Here is a 24,933-nt window from a genome sequence, read left to right on the forward strand (position 1 = left end):
TGACAATGAGGTCACTGCACTAAAATGGCCCCACAGTCACCAGATCTCACCCAATAGAGCATCTGGGATGTGATGAAACGGGAGCTTCGTGCCCTGGATGTGCATCCCACAAATCTCCATCAACTGCAAGATGCTATCCTATCAATATGGGCCAACATTGCTAAAGAATGCTTTCAGCACCTTGTTCAATCAATGCCACGTAGAATGAAGGCAGTTCTGAAGGTGAAAGAGGATCAAATCATATATATACACTAGTATGCCCGTTTAAAAACGGGCTCTAGGTCTGTCACCAAAGCCACAACGTGCACCAGTCTGCCACGCACACACCCGCCCTTTCTGCAGGCCGGAAGGCCTCCATGGCCCGTCCTGCATCCTGTCCCAACAGCTGTGTCAGTGTAGGACATGCGCAGTAGCGCAAAAGCACTGACACAGGGCCAGGATGCAGGGACACTTGCAGGGCCGGATTTGTACTTTCCAGCGCCCTAGGCCAGCTGTCACCAACCGCCCCCCCCCCCCCCCCCATTCTGTCCAACTCTGACTAGTGATCACTGGGTTACATGGGCTCCTGTCTGTTTTGCTGCTTTGCCCCCCCCCCCCCCCCGTTCAAAGAAGCAGTGCATGCTCTGTCCACTCCATGTAATTTTGCACTCCAGCCTGGATGCACAGCAGCCGATAGTGTTCTGGGCTTGCATAATTCAGAAATGATGCTCATATATGAGCAGCACTTGTCAAGTACACATACCCATAACACTCCCAGCCCCGGCTGCTGTGCACATCAGTACAGGAGTGCGTAATAACAAGGAGCCCGAGAGGACAGAGCATGCACTGCTTCTTTGTCCTCTGTGCGACTTGCTTCAGTCAGAGTCACAAACAGGTGATGGTGCAGCGCAAAGGAGAGAAACCCATCCAAAGCAGAACAGGTAAGTAGAAGGATCCGACACTACACACGCTGGCATAGATGTAGTGTAATGCTAGGTACACACGATGCAATTCTGACAGATTTACTGTCAGATCGATTATTTCCAATGTCTGATCTGATTTCCGATCAATTTTGCAATCGATTTTCCGTTCATTTCTATGAAAAAAATCATTCAGAAAATCTATCGGATAGCAGATGAGACATGTTAGAAATAGTCGATCTGACAGTAAATCTGTCAGAAAATTGCATCATGTGTACCTAGCATAAGCTCAGGTGTACTTTACACAGTGACAATTTAGCACTTGGGGCAAGTTAAGACAGATCTTAATCAGTCAGCAGGAAGTTTTTACGTTTTGTAATAGAATGATAATATTTATTGGCTAACCAAAAGAAAATAGTGAGCCTTTGGCTAATGAGCCATCTTCAGACTTTGTTCCTGTATACAAGATGTAAGATGTTGGGGAACCCAGATATATATAAAGTCAGCAGGAGATGCATACATTGTTTTGTAAATATAAATAAATGTAATACAGTTGTCATTCTGTTTCAAAACATCCTGCTTTCACTGATGGCTAACACAGAACAATGCTTTGCTGCTTCTAAAACATGTCAGGAAAGAGTTAAACTATAGCAAAGAGAGAATGTTGCTGTCAGGAAAGAAAACAAACCATAAATTCAACAGGTCTCAGATCTTTAACAGCTCTGACCAAGTAATAAAACATCAGTCAGGGGGAGAGGAGAGTTGATAATTCCTGTCCGTGAATGCCTGCTGCATAAAGAAACTAATCTGAACTCAAAAGTTCTACTTCTTGAGCCCATATATTTTTCTTCTCACAGCAGCTTGTATGTCCCCACTCATTATACTAAGGACAAGATCCTCAGATGACAACACATGCTGACTGTCATCACACACACTCTGCAGTGAGAGAGATGCAGCGATCTCTGGAATTCAGGCAGAATAGAGCAAAGCAGGAGTGGTGATTTACTTTGGCATGTGGCCTCTTATCTCTCCAAGTCCAGCGCCCTGCTGAATTGTATCGCCCTAGGCCTTGACCTTTGAGGCCTTTCCAGAAATCCAACCCTGGACACTTGCCTATTATAAGGTAGGATAGGTGGCTCCAGCTTAGTGCACAGGCGTGGCCACACTTGTTCATGAAGAGGGCGGTCCCGAGGAGTGGGTGTGGCCTCTTTAGGATCCAGAGACTCCCCTCTTCTTGGGTAAGTATCGTTATATTTCATGCCGCCTCAGAGGAGCGAGTCATATTCATTGCAAAGGCGTCTGGTGTGTGCAGAGAGTGTGGCAATCTCACTGGTATGCCATCCATTTTACACGCATTGTGCACATAGCTCAGCTCACATTATGTACACAGCGCTACCAGAGATCGCCTGCATTTCTGTACACTGGACTCTGATAGGGGATTCATGCTGGCAGGAACTAGTGCGAAACCCACAACAAGCAAACATTACCCCACATATGAAATGCAGCAATCATTACCACATTATTAAGCAATGAGGTTATATATCCTCCCTCTCTTCCCCAACATTGCCACAGACTTACCGTCCCAGCCACTGAGACACGACCCCCACACACAGCGAGGACACCATCCCACCGATAGAGAAGATGGCCACTGAGAGAGACCACAGAGTCCGCAGGAGACCAGCATCAATGGACTGCGATTCCGGAGCGTTCCGACTGACGTACGATTCATTGTAACTCTGCTCAATGATCTGATGGGTGGAGAGGAAAGACACCATAATATAACTCATGCCGGTTCCTGTGAGACCATACAGCCCCCATAATATAACTCATGCCGGTTCCTGTGAGACCATACAGCCCCCATAATATAACTCATGCCGGTTCCTGTGAGGCTATACAGCCCCCATAATATAACTCATGCCGGTTCCTGTGAGGCCCTCCAGCAGTACATGCAGTCCCCATAATATAACTCATGCCGGTTCCTGTGAGACCCTCCTGCAGTACATACAGCCCCCATAATATAACTCATGCAGGTTCCTGTGAGGCCCTCCTGCAGTACATGCAGCCCCCATAATATAACTCATGCAGGTTCCTGTGAGGCCATACAGCCCCCATAATATAATATAACTCATGCCGGTTCCTGTGAGGCCCTCCTGCAGTACATGCAGTCCCCATAATATAACTCATGCCGGTTCCTGTGACACCCTCCATCAGTACATGCAGCCCCATAATATAACTCATGCAGGTTCCTGTGAGGCCCTCCTGCAGTAGATGCAGCCCCCATAATATATCTCATGCAGGTTCCTGTGAGGCCATACAGCCCCCATAATATAACTCATGCCGGTTCCTGTGAGACCATACAGCCCCTATAATATAACTCATGCCGGTTCCTGTGAGGCCCTCCAGCAGTACATGCAGTCCCCATAATATAACTCATGCCGGTTCCTGTGAGACCCTCCTGCAGTACATACAGCACTCATAATATAACTCATGCAGGTTCCTGTGAGGCCCTCCTGCAGTACATACAGCCCCCATAATATAACTCATGCCGGTTCCTGTGAGCCTATACAGCCCCCATAATATAACTCATGCCGGTTCCTGTGAGGCCCTCCAGCAGTACATGCAGTCCCCATAATATAACTCATGCCGGTTCCTGTGAGGCCCTCCAGCAGTACATGCAGCCCCATAATATAACTCATGCCGGTTCCTGTGAGACCATACAGCCCCCATAATATATCTCATGCCGGTTCCTGTGAGACTATACAGCCCCCATAATATAACTCATGCCGGTTCCTGTGAGACTATACAGCCCCCATAATATAATATAACTCATGCCGGTTCCTGTGAGTCCATACAGCCCCCATAATATAACTCATGCCGGTTCCTGTGAGACCATACAGCCCCCATAATATATCTCATGCCGGTTCCTGTGAGACTATACAGCCCCCATAATATAACTCATGCCGGTTCCTGTGAGACCATACAGCCCCCATAATATAACTCATGCAGGTTCCTGTGAGACTATACAGCCCCCATAATAAAATATAACTCATGCCGGTTCCTGTGAGACTATACAGCCCCCATAATATAATATAACTCATGCCGGTTCCTGTGAGACTATACAGCCCCCATAATATAATATAACTCATGCCGGTTCCTGTGAGACCATACAGCCCCCATAATATAATATAACTCATGCCGGTTCCTGTGAGACCATACAGCCCCCATAATATAACTCATGCCGGTTCCTGTGAGACTATACAGCTCCCATAATATAACTCATGCCGGTTCCTGTGAGACCATACAGCCCCCATAATATAACTCATGCCGGTTCCTGTGAGACTATACAGCCCCCATAATATAACTCATGCCGGTTCCTGTGAGACTATACAGCCCCCATAATATAATATAACTCATGCCGGTTCCTGTGAGACTATACAGCCCCCATAATATAATATAACTCATGCCGGTTCCTGTGAGACTATACAGCCCCCATAATATAATATAACTCATGCCGGTTCCTGTGAGACCATACAGCCCCCATAATATAATATAACTCATGCCGGTTCCTGTGAGACCATACAGCCCCCATAATATAACTCATGCCGGTTCCTGTGAGACCCTCCTGCAGTACATGCAGCCCCCATAATATAACTCATGCCGGTTCCTGTGAGACTATACAGCCCCCATAATATAACTCATGCAGGTTCCTGTGAGACTATACAGCCCCCATAATATAACTCATGCCGGTTCCTGTGAGACTATACAGCCCCCATAATATAATATAACTCATGCCGGTTCCTGTGAGACTATACAGCCCCCATAATATAACTCATGCCGGTTCCTGTGAGACCATACAGCCCCCATAATATATCTCATGCCGGTTCCTGTGAGACTATACAGCCCCCATAATATAACTCATGCAGGTTCCTGTGAGACTATACAGCCCCCATAATATAACTCATGCCGGTTCCTGTGACACCCTCCATCAGTACATGCAGCCCCATAATATAACTCATGCAGGTTCCTGTGAGACCCTCCTGCAGTACATGCAGCCCCCATAATATATCTCATGCAGGTTCCTGTGAGGCCATACAGCCCCCATAATATAACTCATGCCGGTTCCTGTGAGTCTATACAGCCCCCATAACATAACTCATGCAGGTTCCTGTGAGACTATACAGCCCCCATAATATAACTCATGCCGGTTCCTGTGAGACTATACAGCCCCCATAATATAACTCATGCCGGTTCCTGTGAGACCATACAGCCCCCATAATATAACTCATGCCGGTTCCTGTGAGACCATACAGCCCCCATAATATAACTCATGCCGGTTCCTGTGAGGCCCTCCTGCAGTACATGCAGCCCCCATAATATATCTCATGCAGGTTCCTGTGAGACTATACAGCCCCCATAATATAACTCATGCCGGTTCCTGTGACACCCTCCATCAGTACATGCAGCCCCATAATATAACTCATGCAGGTTCCTGTGAGGCCCTCCTGCAGTACATGCAGCCCCCATAATATAACTCATGCAGGTTCCTGTGAGGCCATACAGCCCCCATAATATAATATAACTCATGCCAGTTCCTGTGAGGCCCTCCTGCAGTACATGCAGCCCCCATAATATAACTCATGCAGGTTCCTGTGAGGCCATACAGCCCCCATAATATAATATAACTCATGCCGGTTCCTGTGAGGCCCTCCTGCAGTACATGCAGTCCCCATAATATAACTCATGCCGGTTCCTGTGACACCCTCCATCAGTACATGCAGCCCCATAATATAACTCATGCCGGTTCCTGTGAGGCCCTCCAGCAGTACATGCAGTCCCCATAATATAACTCATGCCGGTTCCTGTGAGACCCTCCTGCAGTACATACAGCCCCCATAATATAACTCATGCAGGTTCCTGTGAGGCCCTCCTGCAGTACATACAGCCCCCATAATATAACTCATGCCGGTTCCTGTGAGCCTATACAGCCCCCATAATATAACTCATGCCGGTTCCTGTGAGACCATACAGCTCCCATAATATAACTCATGCCGGTTCCTGTGAGGCCCTCCAGCAGTACATGCAGCCCCATAATATAACTCATGCCGGTTCCTGTGAGACCATACAGCCCCCATAATATATCTCATGCCGGTTCCTGTGAGACTATACAGCCCCCATAATATAACTCATGCCGGTTCCTGTGAGACTATACAGCCCCCATAATATAATATAACTCATGCCGGTTCCTGTGAGTCCATACAGCCCCCATAATATAACTCATGCCGGTTCCTGTGAGACCATACAGCCCCCATAATATAACTCATGCCGGTTCCTGTGAGACTATACAGCCCCCATAATATAACTCATGCCGGTTCCTGTGAGACCATACAGCCCCCATAATATAACTCATGCAGGTTCCTGTGATACTATACAGCCCCCATAATATAATATAACTCATGCCGGTTCCTGTGAGACTATACAGCCCCCATAATATAATATAACTCATGCCGGTTCCTGTGAGACTATACAGCCCCCATAATATAATATAACTCATGCCGGTTCCTGTGAGACCATACAGCCCCCATAATATAATATAACTCATGCCGGTTCCTGTGAGACCATACAGCCCCCATAATATAACTCATGCCGGTTCCTGTGAGACCATACAGCCCCCATAATATATCTCATGCCGGTTCCTGTGAGACCATACAGCCCCCATAATATAACTCATGCAGGTTCCTGTGAGACTATACAGCCCCCATAATATATCTCATGCCGGTTCCTGTGAGACTATACAGCCCCCATAATATAACTCATGCAGGTTCCTGTGAGACTATACAGCCCCCATAATATAACTCATGCCGGTTCCTGTGACACCCTCCATCAGTACATGCAGCCCCATAATATAACTCATGCCGGTTCCTGTGAGACCCTCCTGCAGTACATGCAGCCCCCATAATATAACTCATGCCGGTTCCTGTGAGACTATACAGCCCCCATAATATAACTCATGCAGGTTCCTGTGAGACTATACAGCCCCCATAATATAACTCATGCTGGTTCCTGTGAGACTATACAGCCCCCATAATATAATATAACTCATGCCGGTTCCTGTGAGACTATACAGCCCCCATAATATAACTCATGCAGGTTCCTGTGAGACCATACAGCCCTTATAATATAATATAACTCATGCCGGTTCCTGTGAGACTATACAGCCCCCATAATATAATATAACTCATGCAGGTTCCTGTGAGACCATACAGCCCCCATAATATAACTCATGCCGGTTCCTGTGAGTCTATACAGCCTCCATAATATAACTCATGCCGGTTCCTGTGAGACTATACAGCCCCCATAATATAACTCATGCCGGTTCCTGTGAGGCCATACAGCCCCCATAATATAACTCATGCAGGTTCCTGTGAGACTATACAGCCCCCATAATATAATATAACTCATGCCGGTTCCTGTGAGGCCATACAGCCCCCATAATATAATATAACTCATGCCGGTTCCTGTGAGGCCCTCCTGCAGTACATGCAGCCCCCATAATATATCTCATGCAGGTTCCTGTGACACCCTCCATCAGTACATGCAGCCCCATAAGATAACTCATGCAGGTTCCTGTGAGGCCATACAGCCCACATAATATAACTCATGCCGGTTCCTGTGAGTCTATACAGCCCCCATAATATAACTCATGCAGGTTCCTGTGAGACTATACAGCCCCCATAATATAACTCATGCCGGTTCCTGTGAGACTATACAGCCCCCATAATATAACTCATGCCGGTTCCTGTGAGACTATACAGCCCCCATAATATAACTCATGCCGGTTCCTGTGAGACCATACAGCCCCCATAATATAACTCATGCCGGTTCCTGTGAGGCCCTCCTGCAGTACATGCAGCCCCCATAATATATCTCATGCAGGTTCCTGTGAGACCATACAGCCCCCATAATATAACTCATGCCGGTTCCTGTGAGTCTATACAGCCCCATAATATAACTCATGCAGGTTCCTGTGAGACCATACAGCCCCCATAATATAACTCATGCCGGTTCCTGTGACACCCTCCATCAGTACATGCAGCCCCATAATATAACTCATGCAGGTTCCAGGTTCCTCTCGTCCCCTCTGCCATATGCAGACAATACATGGAGAGACAAGTGTAGACTGTTCCCCAGCAGAATGCCAGGAATCCCCCTGCAGGTACAGGAAGAGGGCCGTGCGCAGAGATATGTCCTCCTCTCAGCAGGCTGCTGAAGGCAGAATGACGTTCCTAGCGCTGCCCATATGCGCACTGATTTCCCCCCCCCCCCCCCCCCGCAGATCTGATTACTCTGATTGAATCTGCCAGAAATCTATAGTGCAACCAGCGATTTGCTGTAAAAATCGATCAATATTACAGCGAGACGGGACAGAGAATTGTGGTTGTTGAGACGTATCAGGGCCCATAGCATTGCACCAGGGCCACCCTTAGACTTTGGTGCCCCCCCCTCCCCCCACTACACACTTTCTCTTGGCAGAACTGCCCCCAAGAATCAGGTAGCTAGAGTTGTCACTGAGTATAGGCAGCCAGAAGTAGCTCGCTAATATAGGTAGTCCCCCAATTCAGTATAGGTAGGCAGATGCCCCACCCCCCCACCGTATAGGCAGCCAGGAATAGAGTCCCCCAGTACAGTATAGGCAGCCAGGAATAGAGTCCCCCAGTACAGTATAGGCAGCCAGGAATAGAGTCCCCCAGTACAGTATAGGCAGCCAGGAATAGAGTCCCCCAGTACAGTATAGGCAGCCAGGAATAGAGTCCCCCAGTACAGTATAGGCAGCCAGGAATAGAGTCCCCCAGTACAGTATAGGCAGCCAGGAATAGAGTCCCCCCAGTACAGTATAGGCAGCCAGGAATAGTCCCCCAGTACAGTATAGGCAGCCAGGAATAGAGTCCCCCAGTACAGTAAAGGCAGCCAGGAATAGAGTCCCCCAGTACAGTATAGGCAGCCAGGAATAGAGTCCCCCAGTACAGTATAGGCAGCCAGGAATAGTCCCCCAGTACAGTATAGGCAGCCAGGAATAGAGTCCCCCAGTACAGTATAGGCAGCCAGGGATAGAGTCCCCCAGTACAGTATAGGCAGCCAGGAATAGAGTCCCCCAGTACAGTATAGGCAGCCAGGAATAGAGTCCCCCAGTACAGTATAGGCAGCCAGGAATAGTCCCCCAGTACAGTATAGGCAGCCAGGAATAGAGTCCCCCAGTACAGTATAGGCAGCCAGGAATAGAGTCCCCCAGTACAGTATAGGCAGCCAGGAATAGAGTCCCCCAGCACAGTATAGGCAGCCAGGAATAGAGTCCCCCAGTACAGTATAGGCAGCCAGGAATAGAGTCCCCCAGTACAGTATAGGCAGCCAGGAATAGAGTCCCCCAGTACAGTATAGGCAGCCAGGGATAGAGTCCCCCAGCACAGTATAGGCAGCCAGGAATAGAGTCCCCCAGTACAGTATAGGCAGCCAGGAATAGAGTCCCCCAGTACAGTATAGGCAGCCAGGAATAGAGTCCCCCAGTACAGTATAGACAGCCAGGAATAGAGTCCCCCAGTACAGTATAGGCAGCCAGGAATAGAGTCCCCCAGTACAGTATAGGCAGCCAGGAATAGAGTCCCCCAGTACAGTATAGGCAGCCAGGAATAGAGTCCCCCAGCACAGTATAGGCAGCCAGGAATAGAGTCCCCCAGTACAGTATAGGCAGCCAGGAATAGAGTCCCCCAGTACAGTATAGGCAGCCAGGAATAGAGTCCCCCAGTACAGTATAGGCAGCCAGGAATAGAGTCACCCAGTACAGTATAGGGAGCCAGGAATAGAGTCCCCCAGTACAGTATAGGCAGCCAGAAATAGAGTCCCCCAGTACAGTATAGGCAGCCAGGAATAGAGTCCCCCAGCACAGTATAGGCAGCCAGGAATAGAGTCCCCCAGTACAGTATAGGCAGCCAGGAATAGAGTCCCCCAGTACAGTATAGGCAGCCAGGAATAGAGTCCCCCAGCACAGTATAGGCAGCCAGGAATAGAGTCCCCCAGCACAGTATAGGCAGCCAGGAATAGAGTCCCCCAGTACAGTATAGGCAGCCAGGAATAGAGTCCCCCAGTACAGTATAGGCAGCCAGGAATAGAGTCCCCCAGCACAGTATAGGCAGCCAGGAATAGAGTCCCCCAGTACAGTATAGGCAGCCAGGAATAGAGTCCCCCAGCACAGTATAGGCAGCCAGGAATAGAGTCCCCCAGTACAGTATAGGCAGCCAGGAATAGAGTCCCCCAGTACAGTATAGGCAGCCAGGAATAGAGTCACCCAGTACAGTATAGGCAGCCAGGAATAGAGTCCCCCAGTACAGTATAGGCAGCCAGGAATAGAGTCCCCCAGTACAGTATAGGCAGCCAGGAATAGAGTCCCCCAGTACAGTATAGGCAGCCAGGAATAGAGTCGCCCAGTACAGTATAGGCAGCCAGGAATAGAGTCCCCCAGTACAGTATAGGCAGCCAGGAATAGAGTCCCCCAGCACAGTATAGGCAGCCAGGAATAGAGTCCCCCAGTACAGTATAGGCAGCCAGGAATAGAGTCCCCCAGCACAGTATAGGCAGCCAGGAATAGAGTCCCCCAGTACAGTATAGGCAGCCAGGAATAGAGTCCCCCAGTACAGTATAGGCAGCCAGGAATAGAGTCTCCCAGTACAGTATAGGCAGCCAGGAATAGAGTCCCCCAGTACAGTATAGGCAGCCAGGAATAGAGTCCCCCAGTACAGTATAGGCAGCCAGGAATAGAGTCCCCCAGTACAGTATAGGCAGCCAGGAATAGAGTCCCCCAGCACAGTATAGGCAGCCAGGAATAGAGTCCCCCAGTACAGTATAGGCAGCCAGGAATAGAGTCCCCCAGCACAGTATAGGCAGCCAGGAATAGAGTCCCCCAGTACAGTATAGGCAGCCAGGAATAGAGTCCCCCAGTACAGTATAGGCAGCCAGGAATAGAGTCTCCCAGTACAGTATAGGCAGCCAGGAATAGAGTCCCCCAGTACAGTATAGGCAGCCAGGAATAGAGTCCCCCAGCACAGTATAGGCAGCCAGGAATAGAGTCCCCCAGTACAGTATAGGCAGCCAGGAATAGAGTCCCCCAGTACAGTATAGGCAGCCAGGAATAGAGTCCCCCAGCACAGTATAGGCAGCCAGGAATAGAGTCCCCCAGTACAGTATAGGCAGCCAGGAATAGAGTCCCCCAGTACAGTATAGGCAGCCAGGAATAGAGTCTCCCAGTACAGTATAGGCAGCCAGGGATAGAGTCCCCCAGCACAGTATAGGCAGCCAGGAATAGAGTCCCCCAGTACAGTATAGGCAGCCAGGAATAGAGTCCCCCAGTACAGTATAGGCAGCCAGGAATAGAGTCCCCCAGTACAGTATAGGCAGCCAGGAATAGTCCCCCAGTACAGTATAGGCAGCCAGGAATAGAGTCCCCCAGTACAGTATAGGCAGCCAGGAATAGAGTCCCCCAGTACAGTATAGGCAGCCAGGAATAAAGTCCCCCAGTACAGTATAGGCAGCCAGGAATAGAGTCCCCCAGTACAGTATAGGCAGCCAGGAATAGAGTCCCCCAGTACAGTATAGGCAGCCAGGAATAGAGTCCCCCAGCACAGTATAGGCAGCCAGGAATAGAGTCCCCCAGTACAGTATAGGCAGCCAGGAATAGAGTCCCCCAGTACAGTATAGGCAGCCAGGAATAGAGTCCCCCAGCACAGTATAGGCAGCCAGGAATAGAGTCCCCCAGTACAGTATAGGCAGCCAGGAATAGAGTCCCCCAGTACAGTATAGGCAGCCAGGAATAGAGTCTCCCAGTACAGTATAGGCAGCCAGGGATAGAGTCCCCCAGCACAGTATAGGCAGCCAGGAATAGAGTCCCCCAGTACAGTATAGGCAGCCAGGAATAGAGTCCCCCAGTACAGTATAGGCAGCCAGGAATAGAGTCCCCCAGTACAGTATAGGCAGCCAGGAATAGAGTCCCCCAGTACAGTATAGGCAGCCAGGAATAGTCCCCCAGTACAGTATAGGCAGCCAGGAATAGAGTCCCCCAGTACAGTATAGGCAGCCAGGAATAGAGTCCCCCAGTACAGTATAGGCAGCCAGGAATAGAGTCCCCCAGTACAGTATAGGCAGCCAGGAATAGAGTCCCCCAGTACAGTATAGGCAGCCAGGAATAGAGTCCCCCAGTACAGTATAGGCAGCCAGGAATAGAGTCCCCCAGTACAGTATAGGCAGCCAGGAATAGAGTCCCCCAGTACAGTATAGGCAGCCAGGAATAGAGTCCCCCAGTACAGTATAGGCAGCCAGGAATAGAGTCCCCCAGTACAGTATAGGCAGCCAGGAATAGAGTCCCCCAGTACAGTATAGGCAGCCAGGAATAGAGTCCCCCAGTACAGTATAGGCAGCCAGGAATAGAGTCGCCCAGTACAGTATAGGCAGCCAGGAATAGAGTCCCCCAGTACAGTATAGGCAGCCAGGAATAGAGTCTCCCAGTACAGTATAGGCAGCCAGGGATAGAGTCCCCCAGCACAGTATAGGCAGCCAGGAATAGAGTCCCCCAGTACAGTATAGGCAGCCAGGAATAGAGTCCCCCAGTACAGTATAGGCAGCCAGGAATAGAGTCCCCCAGTACAGTATAGGCAGCCAGGAATAGAGTCCCCCAGTACAGTATAGGCAGCCAGGAATAGAGTCCCCCAGTACAGTATAGGCAGCCAGGAATAGAGTCCCCCAGTACAGTATAGGCAGCCAGGAATAGAGTCCCCCAGTACAATATAGGTAGACAGATGTCCCCCAGTATAGCGGAATAGGTCGGCAGATGCCCCCCCCCCCCCTTCCCCAGTATAGGCAGCCAGAAGTAGCTCCCTAGTATAGGTACAGTATATGCAGCTAGATGTCCCCTCCCCAGTATAGGCAGTCAGGAGTAGAGTACCCAGTACAGTATAGGTAGGTAGCCAGATGTGCCCCTCCTCCTGTATATGCAGCTAGATGTCCCCTCCCCCCCCCCCCCCCCAGTATAGGCAGTCAGGAGTAGAGTACCCAGTACAGTATAGGTAGGTAGCCAGATGTGCCCCTCCTCCTGTATATGCAGCTAGATGTCCCCTCCCCCCCCCCCCCCCCAGTATAGGCAGTCAGGAGTAGAGTACCCAGTACAGTATAGGTAGGTAGCCAGATGTGCCCCTCCTCCTGTATATGTAGCTAGATGTCCCCTCCCCCCCCCCCCCAGTATAGGCAGTCAGGAGTAGAGTACCCAGTACAGTATAGGTAGGTAGCCAGATGTGCCCCTCCTCCTGTATTTGCAGCCAGATGTCCCCTCCCCCCCCCCCCCCAGTATAGGCAGTCAGGAGTAGAGTACCCAGTACAGTATAGGCAGCCAGATGCCCCCCCCCCCCCCCCCCAGTATAGGCAGTCAGGAGTAGAGTACCCAGTACAGTATAGGTAGGTAGCCAGATGTGCCCCTCCTCCTGTATATGCAGCTAGATGTCCCCTCCCCCCCCCCCCCCAGTATAGGCAGTCAGGAGTAGAGTACCCAGTACAGTATAGGTAGGTAGCCAGATGTGCCCCTCCTCCTGTATATGCAGGCAGATGTGCCCCTCCCTCATTATAGGTAGGAATCCCCCCATAGGTAGCAGTTGTGCATCATGCAGGGCTTGGAGCACAGCTGATAGGTTACTCAACTCTCGGCAATCCAGTGGCAGAAGTTCTCAGACGCTCATCCAGAGTCCTGTCTCCATGGCTACAGGGGTAGGCCACTGAGCCATGGATGTAAGGCTGATAGAGAACTTCCATCGCTGAAAGCCTGAGTGATGACCTCAACACTGCGCTCTAAGCTCTGAGGCATCACCGTGCGGCCGCAGTCAGCACGGGGCTCTTATAAGCATGTTACTGAGGGGGTGGAGCTTTACAGCATCTGGGGGTGGAGCTTCAGTGAGGACATGCCAGAGCGCCCTTTCAGAAAAGGATATTGTGGTGCCCTGGGCTCAGGGCAAAGACCGGCCCTGTGTTGCAATCTATTGCAAATCAGTGTACAGAGGCATAACTGGAAATCACTGGGCTCTCTGCAAAACTTTTCATGCCCCGCATGAAATGCAGTAAACATTACCCCACATATGAAAGTCAACAAACATTACCACACATATAAAAGGCATCAAGCATTACCTCCACATATGAAATGCAGCAAACATTACGACCGAGATATGAAAGGCATCAAGCATTACCTCCACATATGAAATATTTTATTGATTTTGCTAATAAAGTATGATCTTTAGCTGATAAACATGAAGATAGAGGAGGAGGTGGGGGGCGGAGTAGGGAATTGAAGGTGTGAACGTTATATGGTTGTGATCTGAGAATGGAAATGAAGAATTATGAAGGGTAGTAACAGACAGTCGCTGCCTGTCTGAACCTGTCAGTGCTGTTTCCAATGTATGTGTAAATAATGTGAACAATGCTGGACCTGTGCTAACAGTCCCCTGCGGCGGCGGCAGACTCCTCTCCCAGCCCTGACCACAGGAATGTCACTGGGCAGCTGGCTGAGACTTGTAGTTCCACATGTGCCGGGACATTTCTAGTGGCCTAGACAGCAGCAGATAGATGTGAGGAGCTACTGCCACTCATGGGCTGAGAATCCCGCAGAGTTCTGCCCCTGCCAATCATAAGTGAGCCCTTCACAGGGGGGCAGCCCATTGCTGGCACAACCGGCAAGAAGTTCCTCCTGACTGTGGTGGGTTGCAGGGCCGGGCTGAGGCATAGGCTGGAGAGGCTCCAGCCTCAGGGCGCAGTGTAGGAGGGGGCGCACAATTCATTCAGCTGTCATTCCTAATTTTGTATGAAGCAGAAAGAAATAAGAAAAGGGGATACATGGCAGTGACTGCAAGCCAGATAACTACATATTAAGGTGTTGGGGAGGTTGTGGGCCCTGTGGGCCCTCTTAGTCTAATAGCAATCAGTGTGTGACAGCTGGGGTGGGAGGGATGGAGGGGCGCATTTTGGTGTCTCAGCCTTGGGTGCTGGAGGACCTTGTCCCTGCTCTGGTGGGTTGTGCTACCCACTATCCAGAGGCCGTAGCACTCCCCCCCCCCCCCCCCTGAGGGCAGACAAGGCGGCGGATGCACTGCCCACCCGGGATCCTCCCCAGAATCCCTGAAAATATGGAACTGAAGTGAGGCTGCCATATTTATTTCCTCTGATCCTCTGCCTCTAATCTATATAGCCACCGCCCCTGAACAAGCATGCAGCAGATCAGGTGCTCTGACTGAAGTGTGACAAGATTAGCTGCATGCTTGTTTCAGGTGTGTGATTCAGACACTACTGCAGCCAACGAGATCAGCAGGACAGCCAAGTAACTGGTATTGTTTAAGAGGAATTAAATATGGCAGCCTCCATATCCTTCTCACTTCAGGTGTCCTTTAAAGAGGACCTGTATTGAAAATAACATAATGAACAACGTTTTGGCCAGTGGGCCTTCATCAAGGACTTGACAAAGGCCCACTGGTGGAAACGTTGTGTGCTTGACTGGTTATGGTACTTGAACAAAATGTGTAATTATTGCTAAAGTCCAGGTAGAGACTCAGTCAGTTCTTACTTTACACAGCTTTAGTTCTGCCAGGTGGTCTGTACAGAAGGAGATATTGCTTGCTGGGCACTTGGAAACAATCTTCATAGACAGGAAACTGTCAGGACCATGGTCATGACATCACACTGTGGGAGGGGTCTCACCACAATACCCCCAATGCTTTATTGGAGAAAAGGTAAAGATTTTTCATGGGAAAGGGGCAGGGGCGTAGCAATAGGGGTTTCAGAGGTAGCATCCGCATCGGGGCCCATGGCATGGGCTCTCTATTGGTCCTGTGCTCATAATAATCACTTCTATAGATACTGTGAATAGTGGTAATCATTAACAAGCTGTTTGCCAGACACTTCCTGCACCTCTGACACTGTAGTTGCCATTGGCAGGGTTTGGTGCAGGTGTTATGTATGGAGTGCTTGGGGGGCCCCAATGTAAAACTTGCACCGGGGCCCACAGCTCCTTAGCTACGCCACTGGAAAGGGGGTATCAGCTACTGATTGGGATGAAGTTGAATCCTTGGTTACGGTCCCTGCTGTGATCACAATGCCAGAGATGGATCATATGAGGCAGATGACCAGGCAATACTTCCTGTGAGGTGGAATAAGGAAGGGGCGGGGCCTTACTCCACAGTGAAGCGGTTGAACCCCGAGAAGTACCCAGTGAACCTGGGCGGTTGGAGACGTGTTTCCATGTAACGTGCTGAAGGCCACAAGGACAGGAACAAGTATGATTTGTAGTCAGCTAGAACAGGGGAGACGGATCCGCTGTTAGATTTGTTGGCTGACACACAAGAGTTGGAACTAGTGGGGGGTGAAGGTGCCCAGAAATAGGTAATGCAGTGAAACAAAAAATAATAAGGAGGAGGGAGGTGTCTGTACCACTCCAGATGTGAGAACCCAAACCTCAGGGGAGATTGTGATGATTTGCTCAGCTGACTGTGCAGGCAGGCAGCCTTTTGACCATTGTGTAGGTTTGCATGCTGCAGGACTCTGGAATATGGAAAACTGTATACTCACCTTCGGTAGTTTTCCTTTCCTGGTGTTTCCCATGTCAGCATACGTATGGGCAAAGCCCCACCTCCTTTGCCCTAGTAGGACGTCCTTAGATATTAAATAGCCTAGACTAGCCCCATGCCATCATTCTAAGTAACTAGTACGAGCCGACAGCATAGGGCGGGCCCGTATGCTGACATGGGAAACACCAGGAAAGGAAAACTACCGAAGGTGAGTATACAGTTTTCCATATTCCCTGGTGTTTACCATGTCAGCATACGTATGGGCAATAACTAGACAGACCATGGGTGGGTATGCTGCTAATCACCCAATTTAATTCACACAAAAACATAATACATCCTTAAATAGCATTACTGACAGCAGAGGAAATAATAGCTTTCCCAAAATTAACAGAAGAAAGGGCTGCAAAGTCAAAACAATAATGCTTAAGAAAAGTATGGTTAGAGGCCCAATTGGCTGCCTTACACACAGTTAATAAAGAAACTTTACTGTAAGCTGCCCATGAGGAGGACACACTCCTTGTAGAGTGGGCAATAATGTCCTGTGGAGGCTCTAAGCCTTTAGACTTATATGCCTTTTGGATCGAGTTCACAACCCAACTTGCAATAGTTCTTGTAGTGGCCGCCTTTCCCTTCCTGTGACCAGAAGGGATTATAAAAAGGCGATCTGAGTCCCGGAAGTCTTTGGTAGCCTCCAAATATGCCCTGACTAGGGAAGGAATGTCCAAGGGATGCAAAGACTCCGGATTTTCCTGTAGTCTGAAGCTTGGAAGAGTCCATTCCTGATTTATGTGTCTGACTGAGGCTACTTTTGGAAGAAAAGATTGCACAGGATAAAGTACTAACCTGTCGTCATAGAACACTAAAAAGGGCTCCTTACATGACAGGGCTTGTAATTCAGACATCCTTCGTCCCGATGTAATTGCAATCAGAAATGCTGTCTTATATGTTAAATTTCTTAATGAAGCAGAATGATTTTGCCACTCTGAGGAAGATGTCATGACATCCAAAACTAATGGAAGGTCCCATTTGGGGAATCTTGGCTTAACTGGTGGCTTCAGCTTAATTGCTGCTTTAAAGAACTGTCTAATCAAGGGCTTCTCTGCCCACACAACTCCTGAGATTGAGGAAATTGCTGAAACTTGCCTCTTTAACGTAGAATATGCCAGAGGCAATTCCAGTCCGTTCTGTAAGAAAGCCAACAGATTGCATACATTAAAGTCATTGACGTTAAAATTCCGTTCAATGGAAAATTCTGTAAATTTCCTCCATATTCTGTCATAGGAAGCTACTGTGGATGGTCTTTTGGCCTTTAACAATGTAGACACCACCTCAGGGGAACAACCTTCCGCTAACAGCCTAGCCCTCTCAAATTCCACCCCATTAGATGTAAAGACCGAGGGTTCTGATGGAACACCATTCCCTGCGATAGCAGGTTGGGCAGATCCGGAAGGGGAATGGGATCCTGGGTACTCATCTGCAGTAACAGCGGAAACCAGGGCCTTGCCGGCCACCAGGGTATCACTGCTAACACTGTCAATTTTAGGTGACTCAGTTTCTGAAGGAATTTGAAAATCAAAGGAGTTGGGGGAAAAGCATACGCCTTCCTGAAACACCACGTTTGAGTTAAGGCATCCGTGCCCAACGACTTCCGGTCCGGGCCCCTCGAGAAGTAAAGGGGTACCTTGTTGTTCTTTGCAGAGGCAAACAAGTCGATCTGAGGCATACCCCATGTCTGCACTAACTGCTGGAAAGCTATCGGGTGCAGGGACCACTCGTTGTTGTCTACATGGTTTCTTGACAGGAAATCTGCCTGCAAATTCTGTGACCCTGGGAGATACACTGCTGATAGATCCAGAAAGTTGTTTTGGGCCAACTCCATAATCTGAGACATTTCCCTCATCAGAGACATACTGTGAGTTCCCCCTTGTCTTTTCAGGTACGATACAGCCGAGACATTGTCCACTTTCACTAACACTGGTTTCCCTTTCAGATAAGGCAAGAAATATTCCAGAGCCAGATAAACTGCTCTCAACTCTAGGATGTTGGAAACTACCTTCATGCGTTGGCTCCAGACACCCTGGACATACATGTCGTGATAAACCGCACCCCAGCCTGACTGACTGGCATCTGTCGTCACTATGGCCCAATCCGATTGTTGCAGAGGCCTGAATTGACTTAGGTTGTCCTGATTCAACCACCATTCGAGAGATTTCTTAACCTTGTATGGAAGCCAAATTGCTTGACCCAGATCCACCTTGTTCCACTGATTTAGGAAGTTGATCTGAAACTGGCGCAGATTCCAATGGGCCCAGCACACCATTGGTATCATAGAAGATTATTCCGATCACTGACAGACATTTTCTGGCTGCAACATAGCGATGCTTGAGAAGCTCTATCAACAAAAACTTTAGGGAAACTTTCTTCTCCTCTGGCAGAGATGGAGTTCTGTACCGTGTCCAGAATTGCCCCTAAGAAGAGCATCCTCTGGGTGGGAACCAATTGGCTCTTTTTGGGATTTACTATCCACCCGAATTCCTGAAGAGTCTTGACTAACAATTTTTGGTGTTCCAATAGGACTGACCGTGAGGAGGCAAGGAGAATGATGTCGTCCAAATAGTGAAGGACGCGTATTTCCTGTAACCGAACGAACGAGATCACGGCGAGCAAAACCTTCGAAAAAGTGCGGGGCGACGTTGCAAGACCAAAAGGAAGGCAAACGAACTGAAGGTGAAGATGACCGACCGCAAAACGAAGATATTTCTGCAACGACCGATGAACTGGCACATGGAAATACGCGTCCTTCAGATCTATTGAACACATCCAATCCCCTGGCTGGATAGACATAACGACTGAAGTGAGCGTCTCCATCTTGAACTTTGGCACCTGAACAAATTTGTTTAGTCGCTTTAAGTCCAACACTGGTCTGAGCTCTCCCGACTTCTTCTTTACCAGGAATATCTGTGAATAGAAGCCCAAACCTCTTTCTGAAGGGGGTACCTGACACACTGCCTCTTTCCTCAACAGGTCTGACACATAATCCACCAGAACTAGTTGTTTCTCCACCAAGCTTGGTATTCTCGTAGACTTGAATACCGGAAGAACAGGATACTTTATAAAGCTCCAACGATGGCCTTCTGAAATTGTGGCTACTATCCAACGGTTGCGAATGTTCCCCGCCCAGATATCCTTGAAATGGGTCAGCCTCGCTCCCACCGGTATATCTTGGACGGGCCTTACTTCAAAAGGACTTACTCGAATCTCCTGCTGGCTGAGCGCCCTTCTGCCTTCCAGATCTTGAATTCTGTTGGGGATTTCGCCAACTTCTTCTAAACTCCTTCTCTGGACGGTAAGCTCTTGACTCCGTAAACCTGCCATAAGACTGTCTTCTCACCTGAGGATACCTCTGCTTCCTGAACTTCCTGTCCTGGGGCAGCAGGCCCAATTTTCCCCCAGTAACACGGGAGATAGCTGCGTCCATCTTGGGCCCAAACAAGTTCTTCCCATCAAAAGGAATTTTGGCCCAGGATTGTTTAGAGGAGGGATCAGCGGCCCAAGGCTTAAGCCAAAGCGCCATCCTGGCCATAACTGAATAGAGCATAGATCTAGCAGTAGACCTTAAAGCATCCACACTGGCAGTTCCAACAAATTCTGAAGCAAGATCTAACTCCTCAAGAGCAACCGTGATATCTTCCACATTTGCACCTGACCTAACTCCCCTCTGAATATTTTCAATCCAGACTTTTAAGGCCTTTGCCACCGAGGTCAAGGTGATAGCTACCCTTGCAGCCTCTCCCGAAGCTAGATAAGATCTTCTCAAATCTTGATCGATCTGACGATCTAAAACATCTCTGAACAAGATAGAATCCTCAAGAGGCAATGTGACATTCCTAACCATTGGTCTGGATTAACCTCCTTGGCGGTTAATTTTTTCTGCAAAAATTGCAGAATTCCAATTTTTTTTTATTTTTTTTTTAATGTTTCATGTAAAGCTACCAGAGTGGTAGCTACATGAAACACCACTAGAGGGCGCATGTGGCCCTCTAGTCCGATCGTCGCCGGCATCTATAGCAAACAGGGGAACGCGTATATAACGCGTTCCCCTGTTTGGCTTCTCCTGTCGCCATGGCGACGATCGGGATGACGTCATGGACGTCAGCCGACGTCCTGACGTCAGGCACACCCGATCCAGCCCATAGCGCTGCCCGGAACTCATTGATCCGGGCAGCGCAGGGCTCTGGCGTGCGGCCGATCGCCGCAGAGCGGCGCCGATCAAGCTGTGCGCGCGGCTAGCAAAGTGCTGGCTGCGTGCACAGCAATTTACAGAATGAAAATCGCCCCACCAGGGGCTGAGATCTCCCCCTGCGCGGCATAGCCCGAGCTCAGCTCGGGCTTACCGCCAGGGAGGTTAAGGCTTCATCCTCCAAGTCTAATGGGTACATCTTTTGGAGCTTGTTTTTAAAAGAAGGCTTCTTAACCGTCTTGTCCCACTCTTCCTTAATCATTTCTCTGATTTCCTCCATCAGTGGGAAGGAAACCTTAATTTTACTTAAACCCTTATAGTATCTCTTTTTCTTGACCACTGGAGATGAGACCTCATCATCCCATTCAATGGCTTCCTTGACTCTTGACACAAAGGTAGGGACCAGAGAAAAATCGAATCCTCCATCCTCAGACTCAGCGTCAGAGCTCAAAGAATCCTCTACTACCACCCTCCTGCTAGAGGGACCTGGTTGCGGAGACTGATGTTTTGATGATAGCTCGGAGACCGTATCCTTGTGACCGACTTCTACTTCTGGAGGGAGATTTTGGATGCGACTTGCGACTTTTGTCTTGCTTCTTATCTTGGGGAGACTTATAAGATGACCGATCACACTGACCAGCAGCCCCCAGGCGCTTAGACTCATCTATACAGATATGCACAACAACATTTGTACAGAGCAGCAAACAAGGTCACCCACCTGCCGACAGTCCCAGCAGCCTAACACTCCACCCGTCGGAAAGCCAAACGCCGCTAGGCGGAAGGAAATACCCCCTAATATACCTACCCTAGAGGAAATTGAAACGACACCGCGCTCTGCCCATTTCCAAGATGGCCGCCAAGCACTTCCGCCCACAGCGCACAAACAGGAAGTCCTCGCGCGCGCGCGCGAGACCGCCCACAGACTGCCGGGGAATTAGAAACAGAAGGTGCGCACAAGCCTACCTCGTCGCTATGCCTGAAACCTCAACCAGAAGGTAAGACAAGCGCGGAAGACGCCAACCGCTATCTTTTAGCCGCTCAGAAAGGGGAGACAGGCAGAGGGACATGCCGCAGGGAACAAATGCGGAAATGCTGCAGGAAATGCTGCGGGGAAGCCCAATATCCTTTAGATATAAGAGGGCCACAGGATTTTATAAACAAACGACCCTGAGAGTACTTAGAGAGGGACTCCATACCCTATAGGAGCATTTAGCGACCTAGGATAAGGACATCAGCAGAAGCCCAAACTGCTGGATCCCGCATAGATGCGGAGGTAAGGGAATATCCAAGGATCCTGCTGGAGGCGAGGACAAAAAAGAGAATGATGGCATGGGGCTAGTCTAGGCTATTTAATATCTAAGGACGTCCTACTAGGGCAAAGGAGGTGGGGCTTTGCCCATACGTATGCTGACATGGTAAACACCAGGGAAAGAAGAGTTTCTGTCAGTTTTGCAGCTTGTGCTTGCAGAGGAATTTGCATACGTTGTCATGCAAATTGCCTGGCCACATTCATTGGAGGCGTGTACTATAAGTACTATGTCTTTCCCACAATGCTTCGCTGTTCATAAGGAATTCGCCCTATGTAACACTCCTGGTGGGGTGTCAGCCATGCTCTTGGTTTGAAGATCAGCTTAGAGTAATTCCTGGAATCTGCGCTAGGCAGGTTTTCCCTAGTGCAGTTAGGATTGTTTATCTGTTTTGTTTGTTCTGTTGCCATTGTCCTGTCCCAACGGTGGTCGACAGGAAATGGTTCTGATCTCTGTTCTTGGAGTATAGCTGGTGCAGCGGTTGCTACCAGCTATCTCTTCTGTTCTGTCTCCTGGGATCTCGCTAGCTACTTTTCGCTAGCGCTGGGGATCCTTCTGTTTTGTCTTCTGGGATTGCGCTAGCTACTTTTCGCTAGCGCTGGGGATCCTTCTGTTCTGTCTCCTGGGATCGCGCTAGCCACTTTTCGCTAGTGCTGTGGATCCTTCTGTTCTGCTACTCTGTACCTGGATCGCACTTGCTTCTCGCTAGTGCTGTGGATCCTATCTCTCGCTTGTCCCTGTTTTCATGTGTCTGTCTTGTCTGCTACGACCGCTTGCTGGAGGCTCGGTGAGGTAACCGTTAAGCAAGCATACGCGTCCTCTGTTTCATGTTTGTCTGTCGATGGTTAGTTAGGCGTGCTTGTCTCTATTGTGCTTATCACGTGGAGACCGCGCATAACCGCGTGCACTGTTGCGAATGAGTGCGGTGTTCGCGGTTAGCTAGCGTTTGTTATTTTCCGCATCTTCTCATTGTATTATTTGCTGTGCCTTTGCTACCCTCGTATTCTATTCTAATCTGCCTTGTGTCACGTCTGGCGATCGCACCTCTCGCGATCGCGTTCCTATTTCATATCTGCTGTTGTGTGTGCGCGGTCGCGGGGTAGCGACTAGATTGGCGCACACACATACAACCTGTCCCTTTGCTCGTTCTCATTCGCAATCGCCTCTCTTGCGATTGCGTTCTGCGCTTCGTACAATTCCTGTCTGGCATTTGTGGAGGTACAGAGGATTGGTTCCTCTGCACTCCCCAGCGCCATCTGCCGACAGGAATTTCCCTCTACGGGTGCGTAGCACCTTAGGCTGGGTGCCTGCAAATATACGCTTGTGGAGGATTTCCGCCGTGTCAGCGCACGCGTTGTGCGCTGATCACGGAGAAAGTTCCACAATCGTTACAGAGATGTAAAAAGATTAAATTAGTGAATGCGATTAAGAGCACAATCTTTGTCCTGGCGTCCATGCGTGTGACTATATTTTAGGCACTAGTATTGACCCGAGGAAGCGGCCTGAGACCCATGAAACGTGTTGTCCTTTTCATTGTGCTGAATAAATCATTAAATCTTTTTACATTTACCCTGTGGTTTGGGTTCTTCCACCTTGAGTGGAACCCCACTGCACCCCCACTCTCTGTACCCCCACCCCTGCCACCCCCACTCCCTGCACCACCACCCCTGCCACCCCCACTCCCTGTACCACCACCCCTGCCACCCCCACTCTCTGTACCACCACCCCTGCCACCCCCACTCCCTGCACCACCACCCCTGCCACCCCCACTCTCTGTACCACCACCCCTGCCACCCCCACTCTCTGTACCACCCCCCCTGTCACTCCCACTCCCCGTACCACCACCCCTGCCACCCCCACTCCCTGCACCACCACCCCTGCCACCCCCACTCACCATACCACCACCCCTGCACCCCCACTCGCCATATCACCACCCCTACCACCCCCACTCCCTGTACCACCACCCCTGCCACCCCCACTCCCTGTACCACCACCCCTGCCACCCCCACTCCCTGTACCACCACCCCTGGCAACCCCACTCCCCATACCACCACCCCTGCACCCCTACTCCCCGTACCACCACCCATGCCACCCCCACTCCCTGTACCACCACCCCTGCCACCCCCACTCCCTGTACCACCACCCCTGGCAACCCCACTCCCCATACCACCACCCCTGCACCCCTACTCCCCATAACACCACCCCTGCCACCCCCACTCCCCATACCACCACCCTTTCCACGCCCACTCCCTGCACCACCACCCCTGCCACCCCCACTCTCCACATCACCACCCCTGCCACCCCCACTCCCTGTACCACCACCCCTGCCACCCCCACTCCCTGTACCACCACATCTGCCACCCCCACTCCCTGTACCACCACCCCTGCCACCCCCACTCCCTATACCACCACCCCTGGCACCCCCACTCCCCATATCACCACCCCTGCACCCCCACTCCCCATACCACCACACTCCCTATACCACCACCCCTGGCACCCCCACTCCCCATATCACCACCCCTGCACCCCCACTCCCCATACCACCACCCCTGCCACCCCCACTCCCTGTACCACCACCCCTGCCAACCCCACTCCCCATACCACCACCCCTGCACCCCTACTACCCATAACACCACCCCTGCCACCCCCACTCCCCATACCACCACCCCTGCACCCCCACTCCCCATATCACCACCCCTGCACCCCCACTCCCCATACCACCACCCCTGGCACCCCCACTCCCCATACCATCACCCCTGGCAACCCCACACCTAGATATCCTACTCCCGTCATCCCCACCTTCCCAAGAGCTACCTACCTTTTGGGGGGCATTGATGACACCAATGTTGTAT

The 24,933-nt window shown here is 50.2% G+C and overlaps 1 protein-coding gene across 1 annotated transcript in view; it reads right to left on the bottom strand.

Moving 5' to 3' along the window:
• The window catches only part of SLC2A4 (solute carrier family 2 member 4), a 107,274-nt gene that overhangs the window by 74,085 nt on the left and 8,256 nt on the right, over nucleotides 1-24,933 (bottom strand). Inside the window, exons 2-3 of the mRNA XM_068271949.1 lie at nucleotides 24,900-24,933; nucleotides 2,478-2,647 (exon numbers count right to left, since the gene is read on the bottom strand). The exon at nucleotides 24,900-24,933 is cut by the window's right edge and continues 77 nt beyond it. Of these exons, the coding sequence (XP_068128050.1) occupies nucleotides 2,478-2,647; nucleotides 24,900-24,933 (204 nt within the window). The remainder of the gene's footprint in view (nucleotides 1-2,477; nucleotides 2,648-24,899) is intronic.

Source organism: Hyperolius riggenbachi, chromosome 3 (assembly GCF_040937935.1).
Source record: "Hyperolius riggenbachi isolate aHypRig1 chromosome 3, aHypRig1.pri, whole genome shotgun sequence".
Taxonomy (NCBI): domain Eukaryota; kingdom Metazoa; phylum Chordata; class Amphibia; order Anura; family Hyperoliidae; genus Hyperolius; species Hyperolius riggenbachi.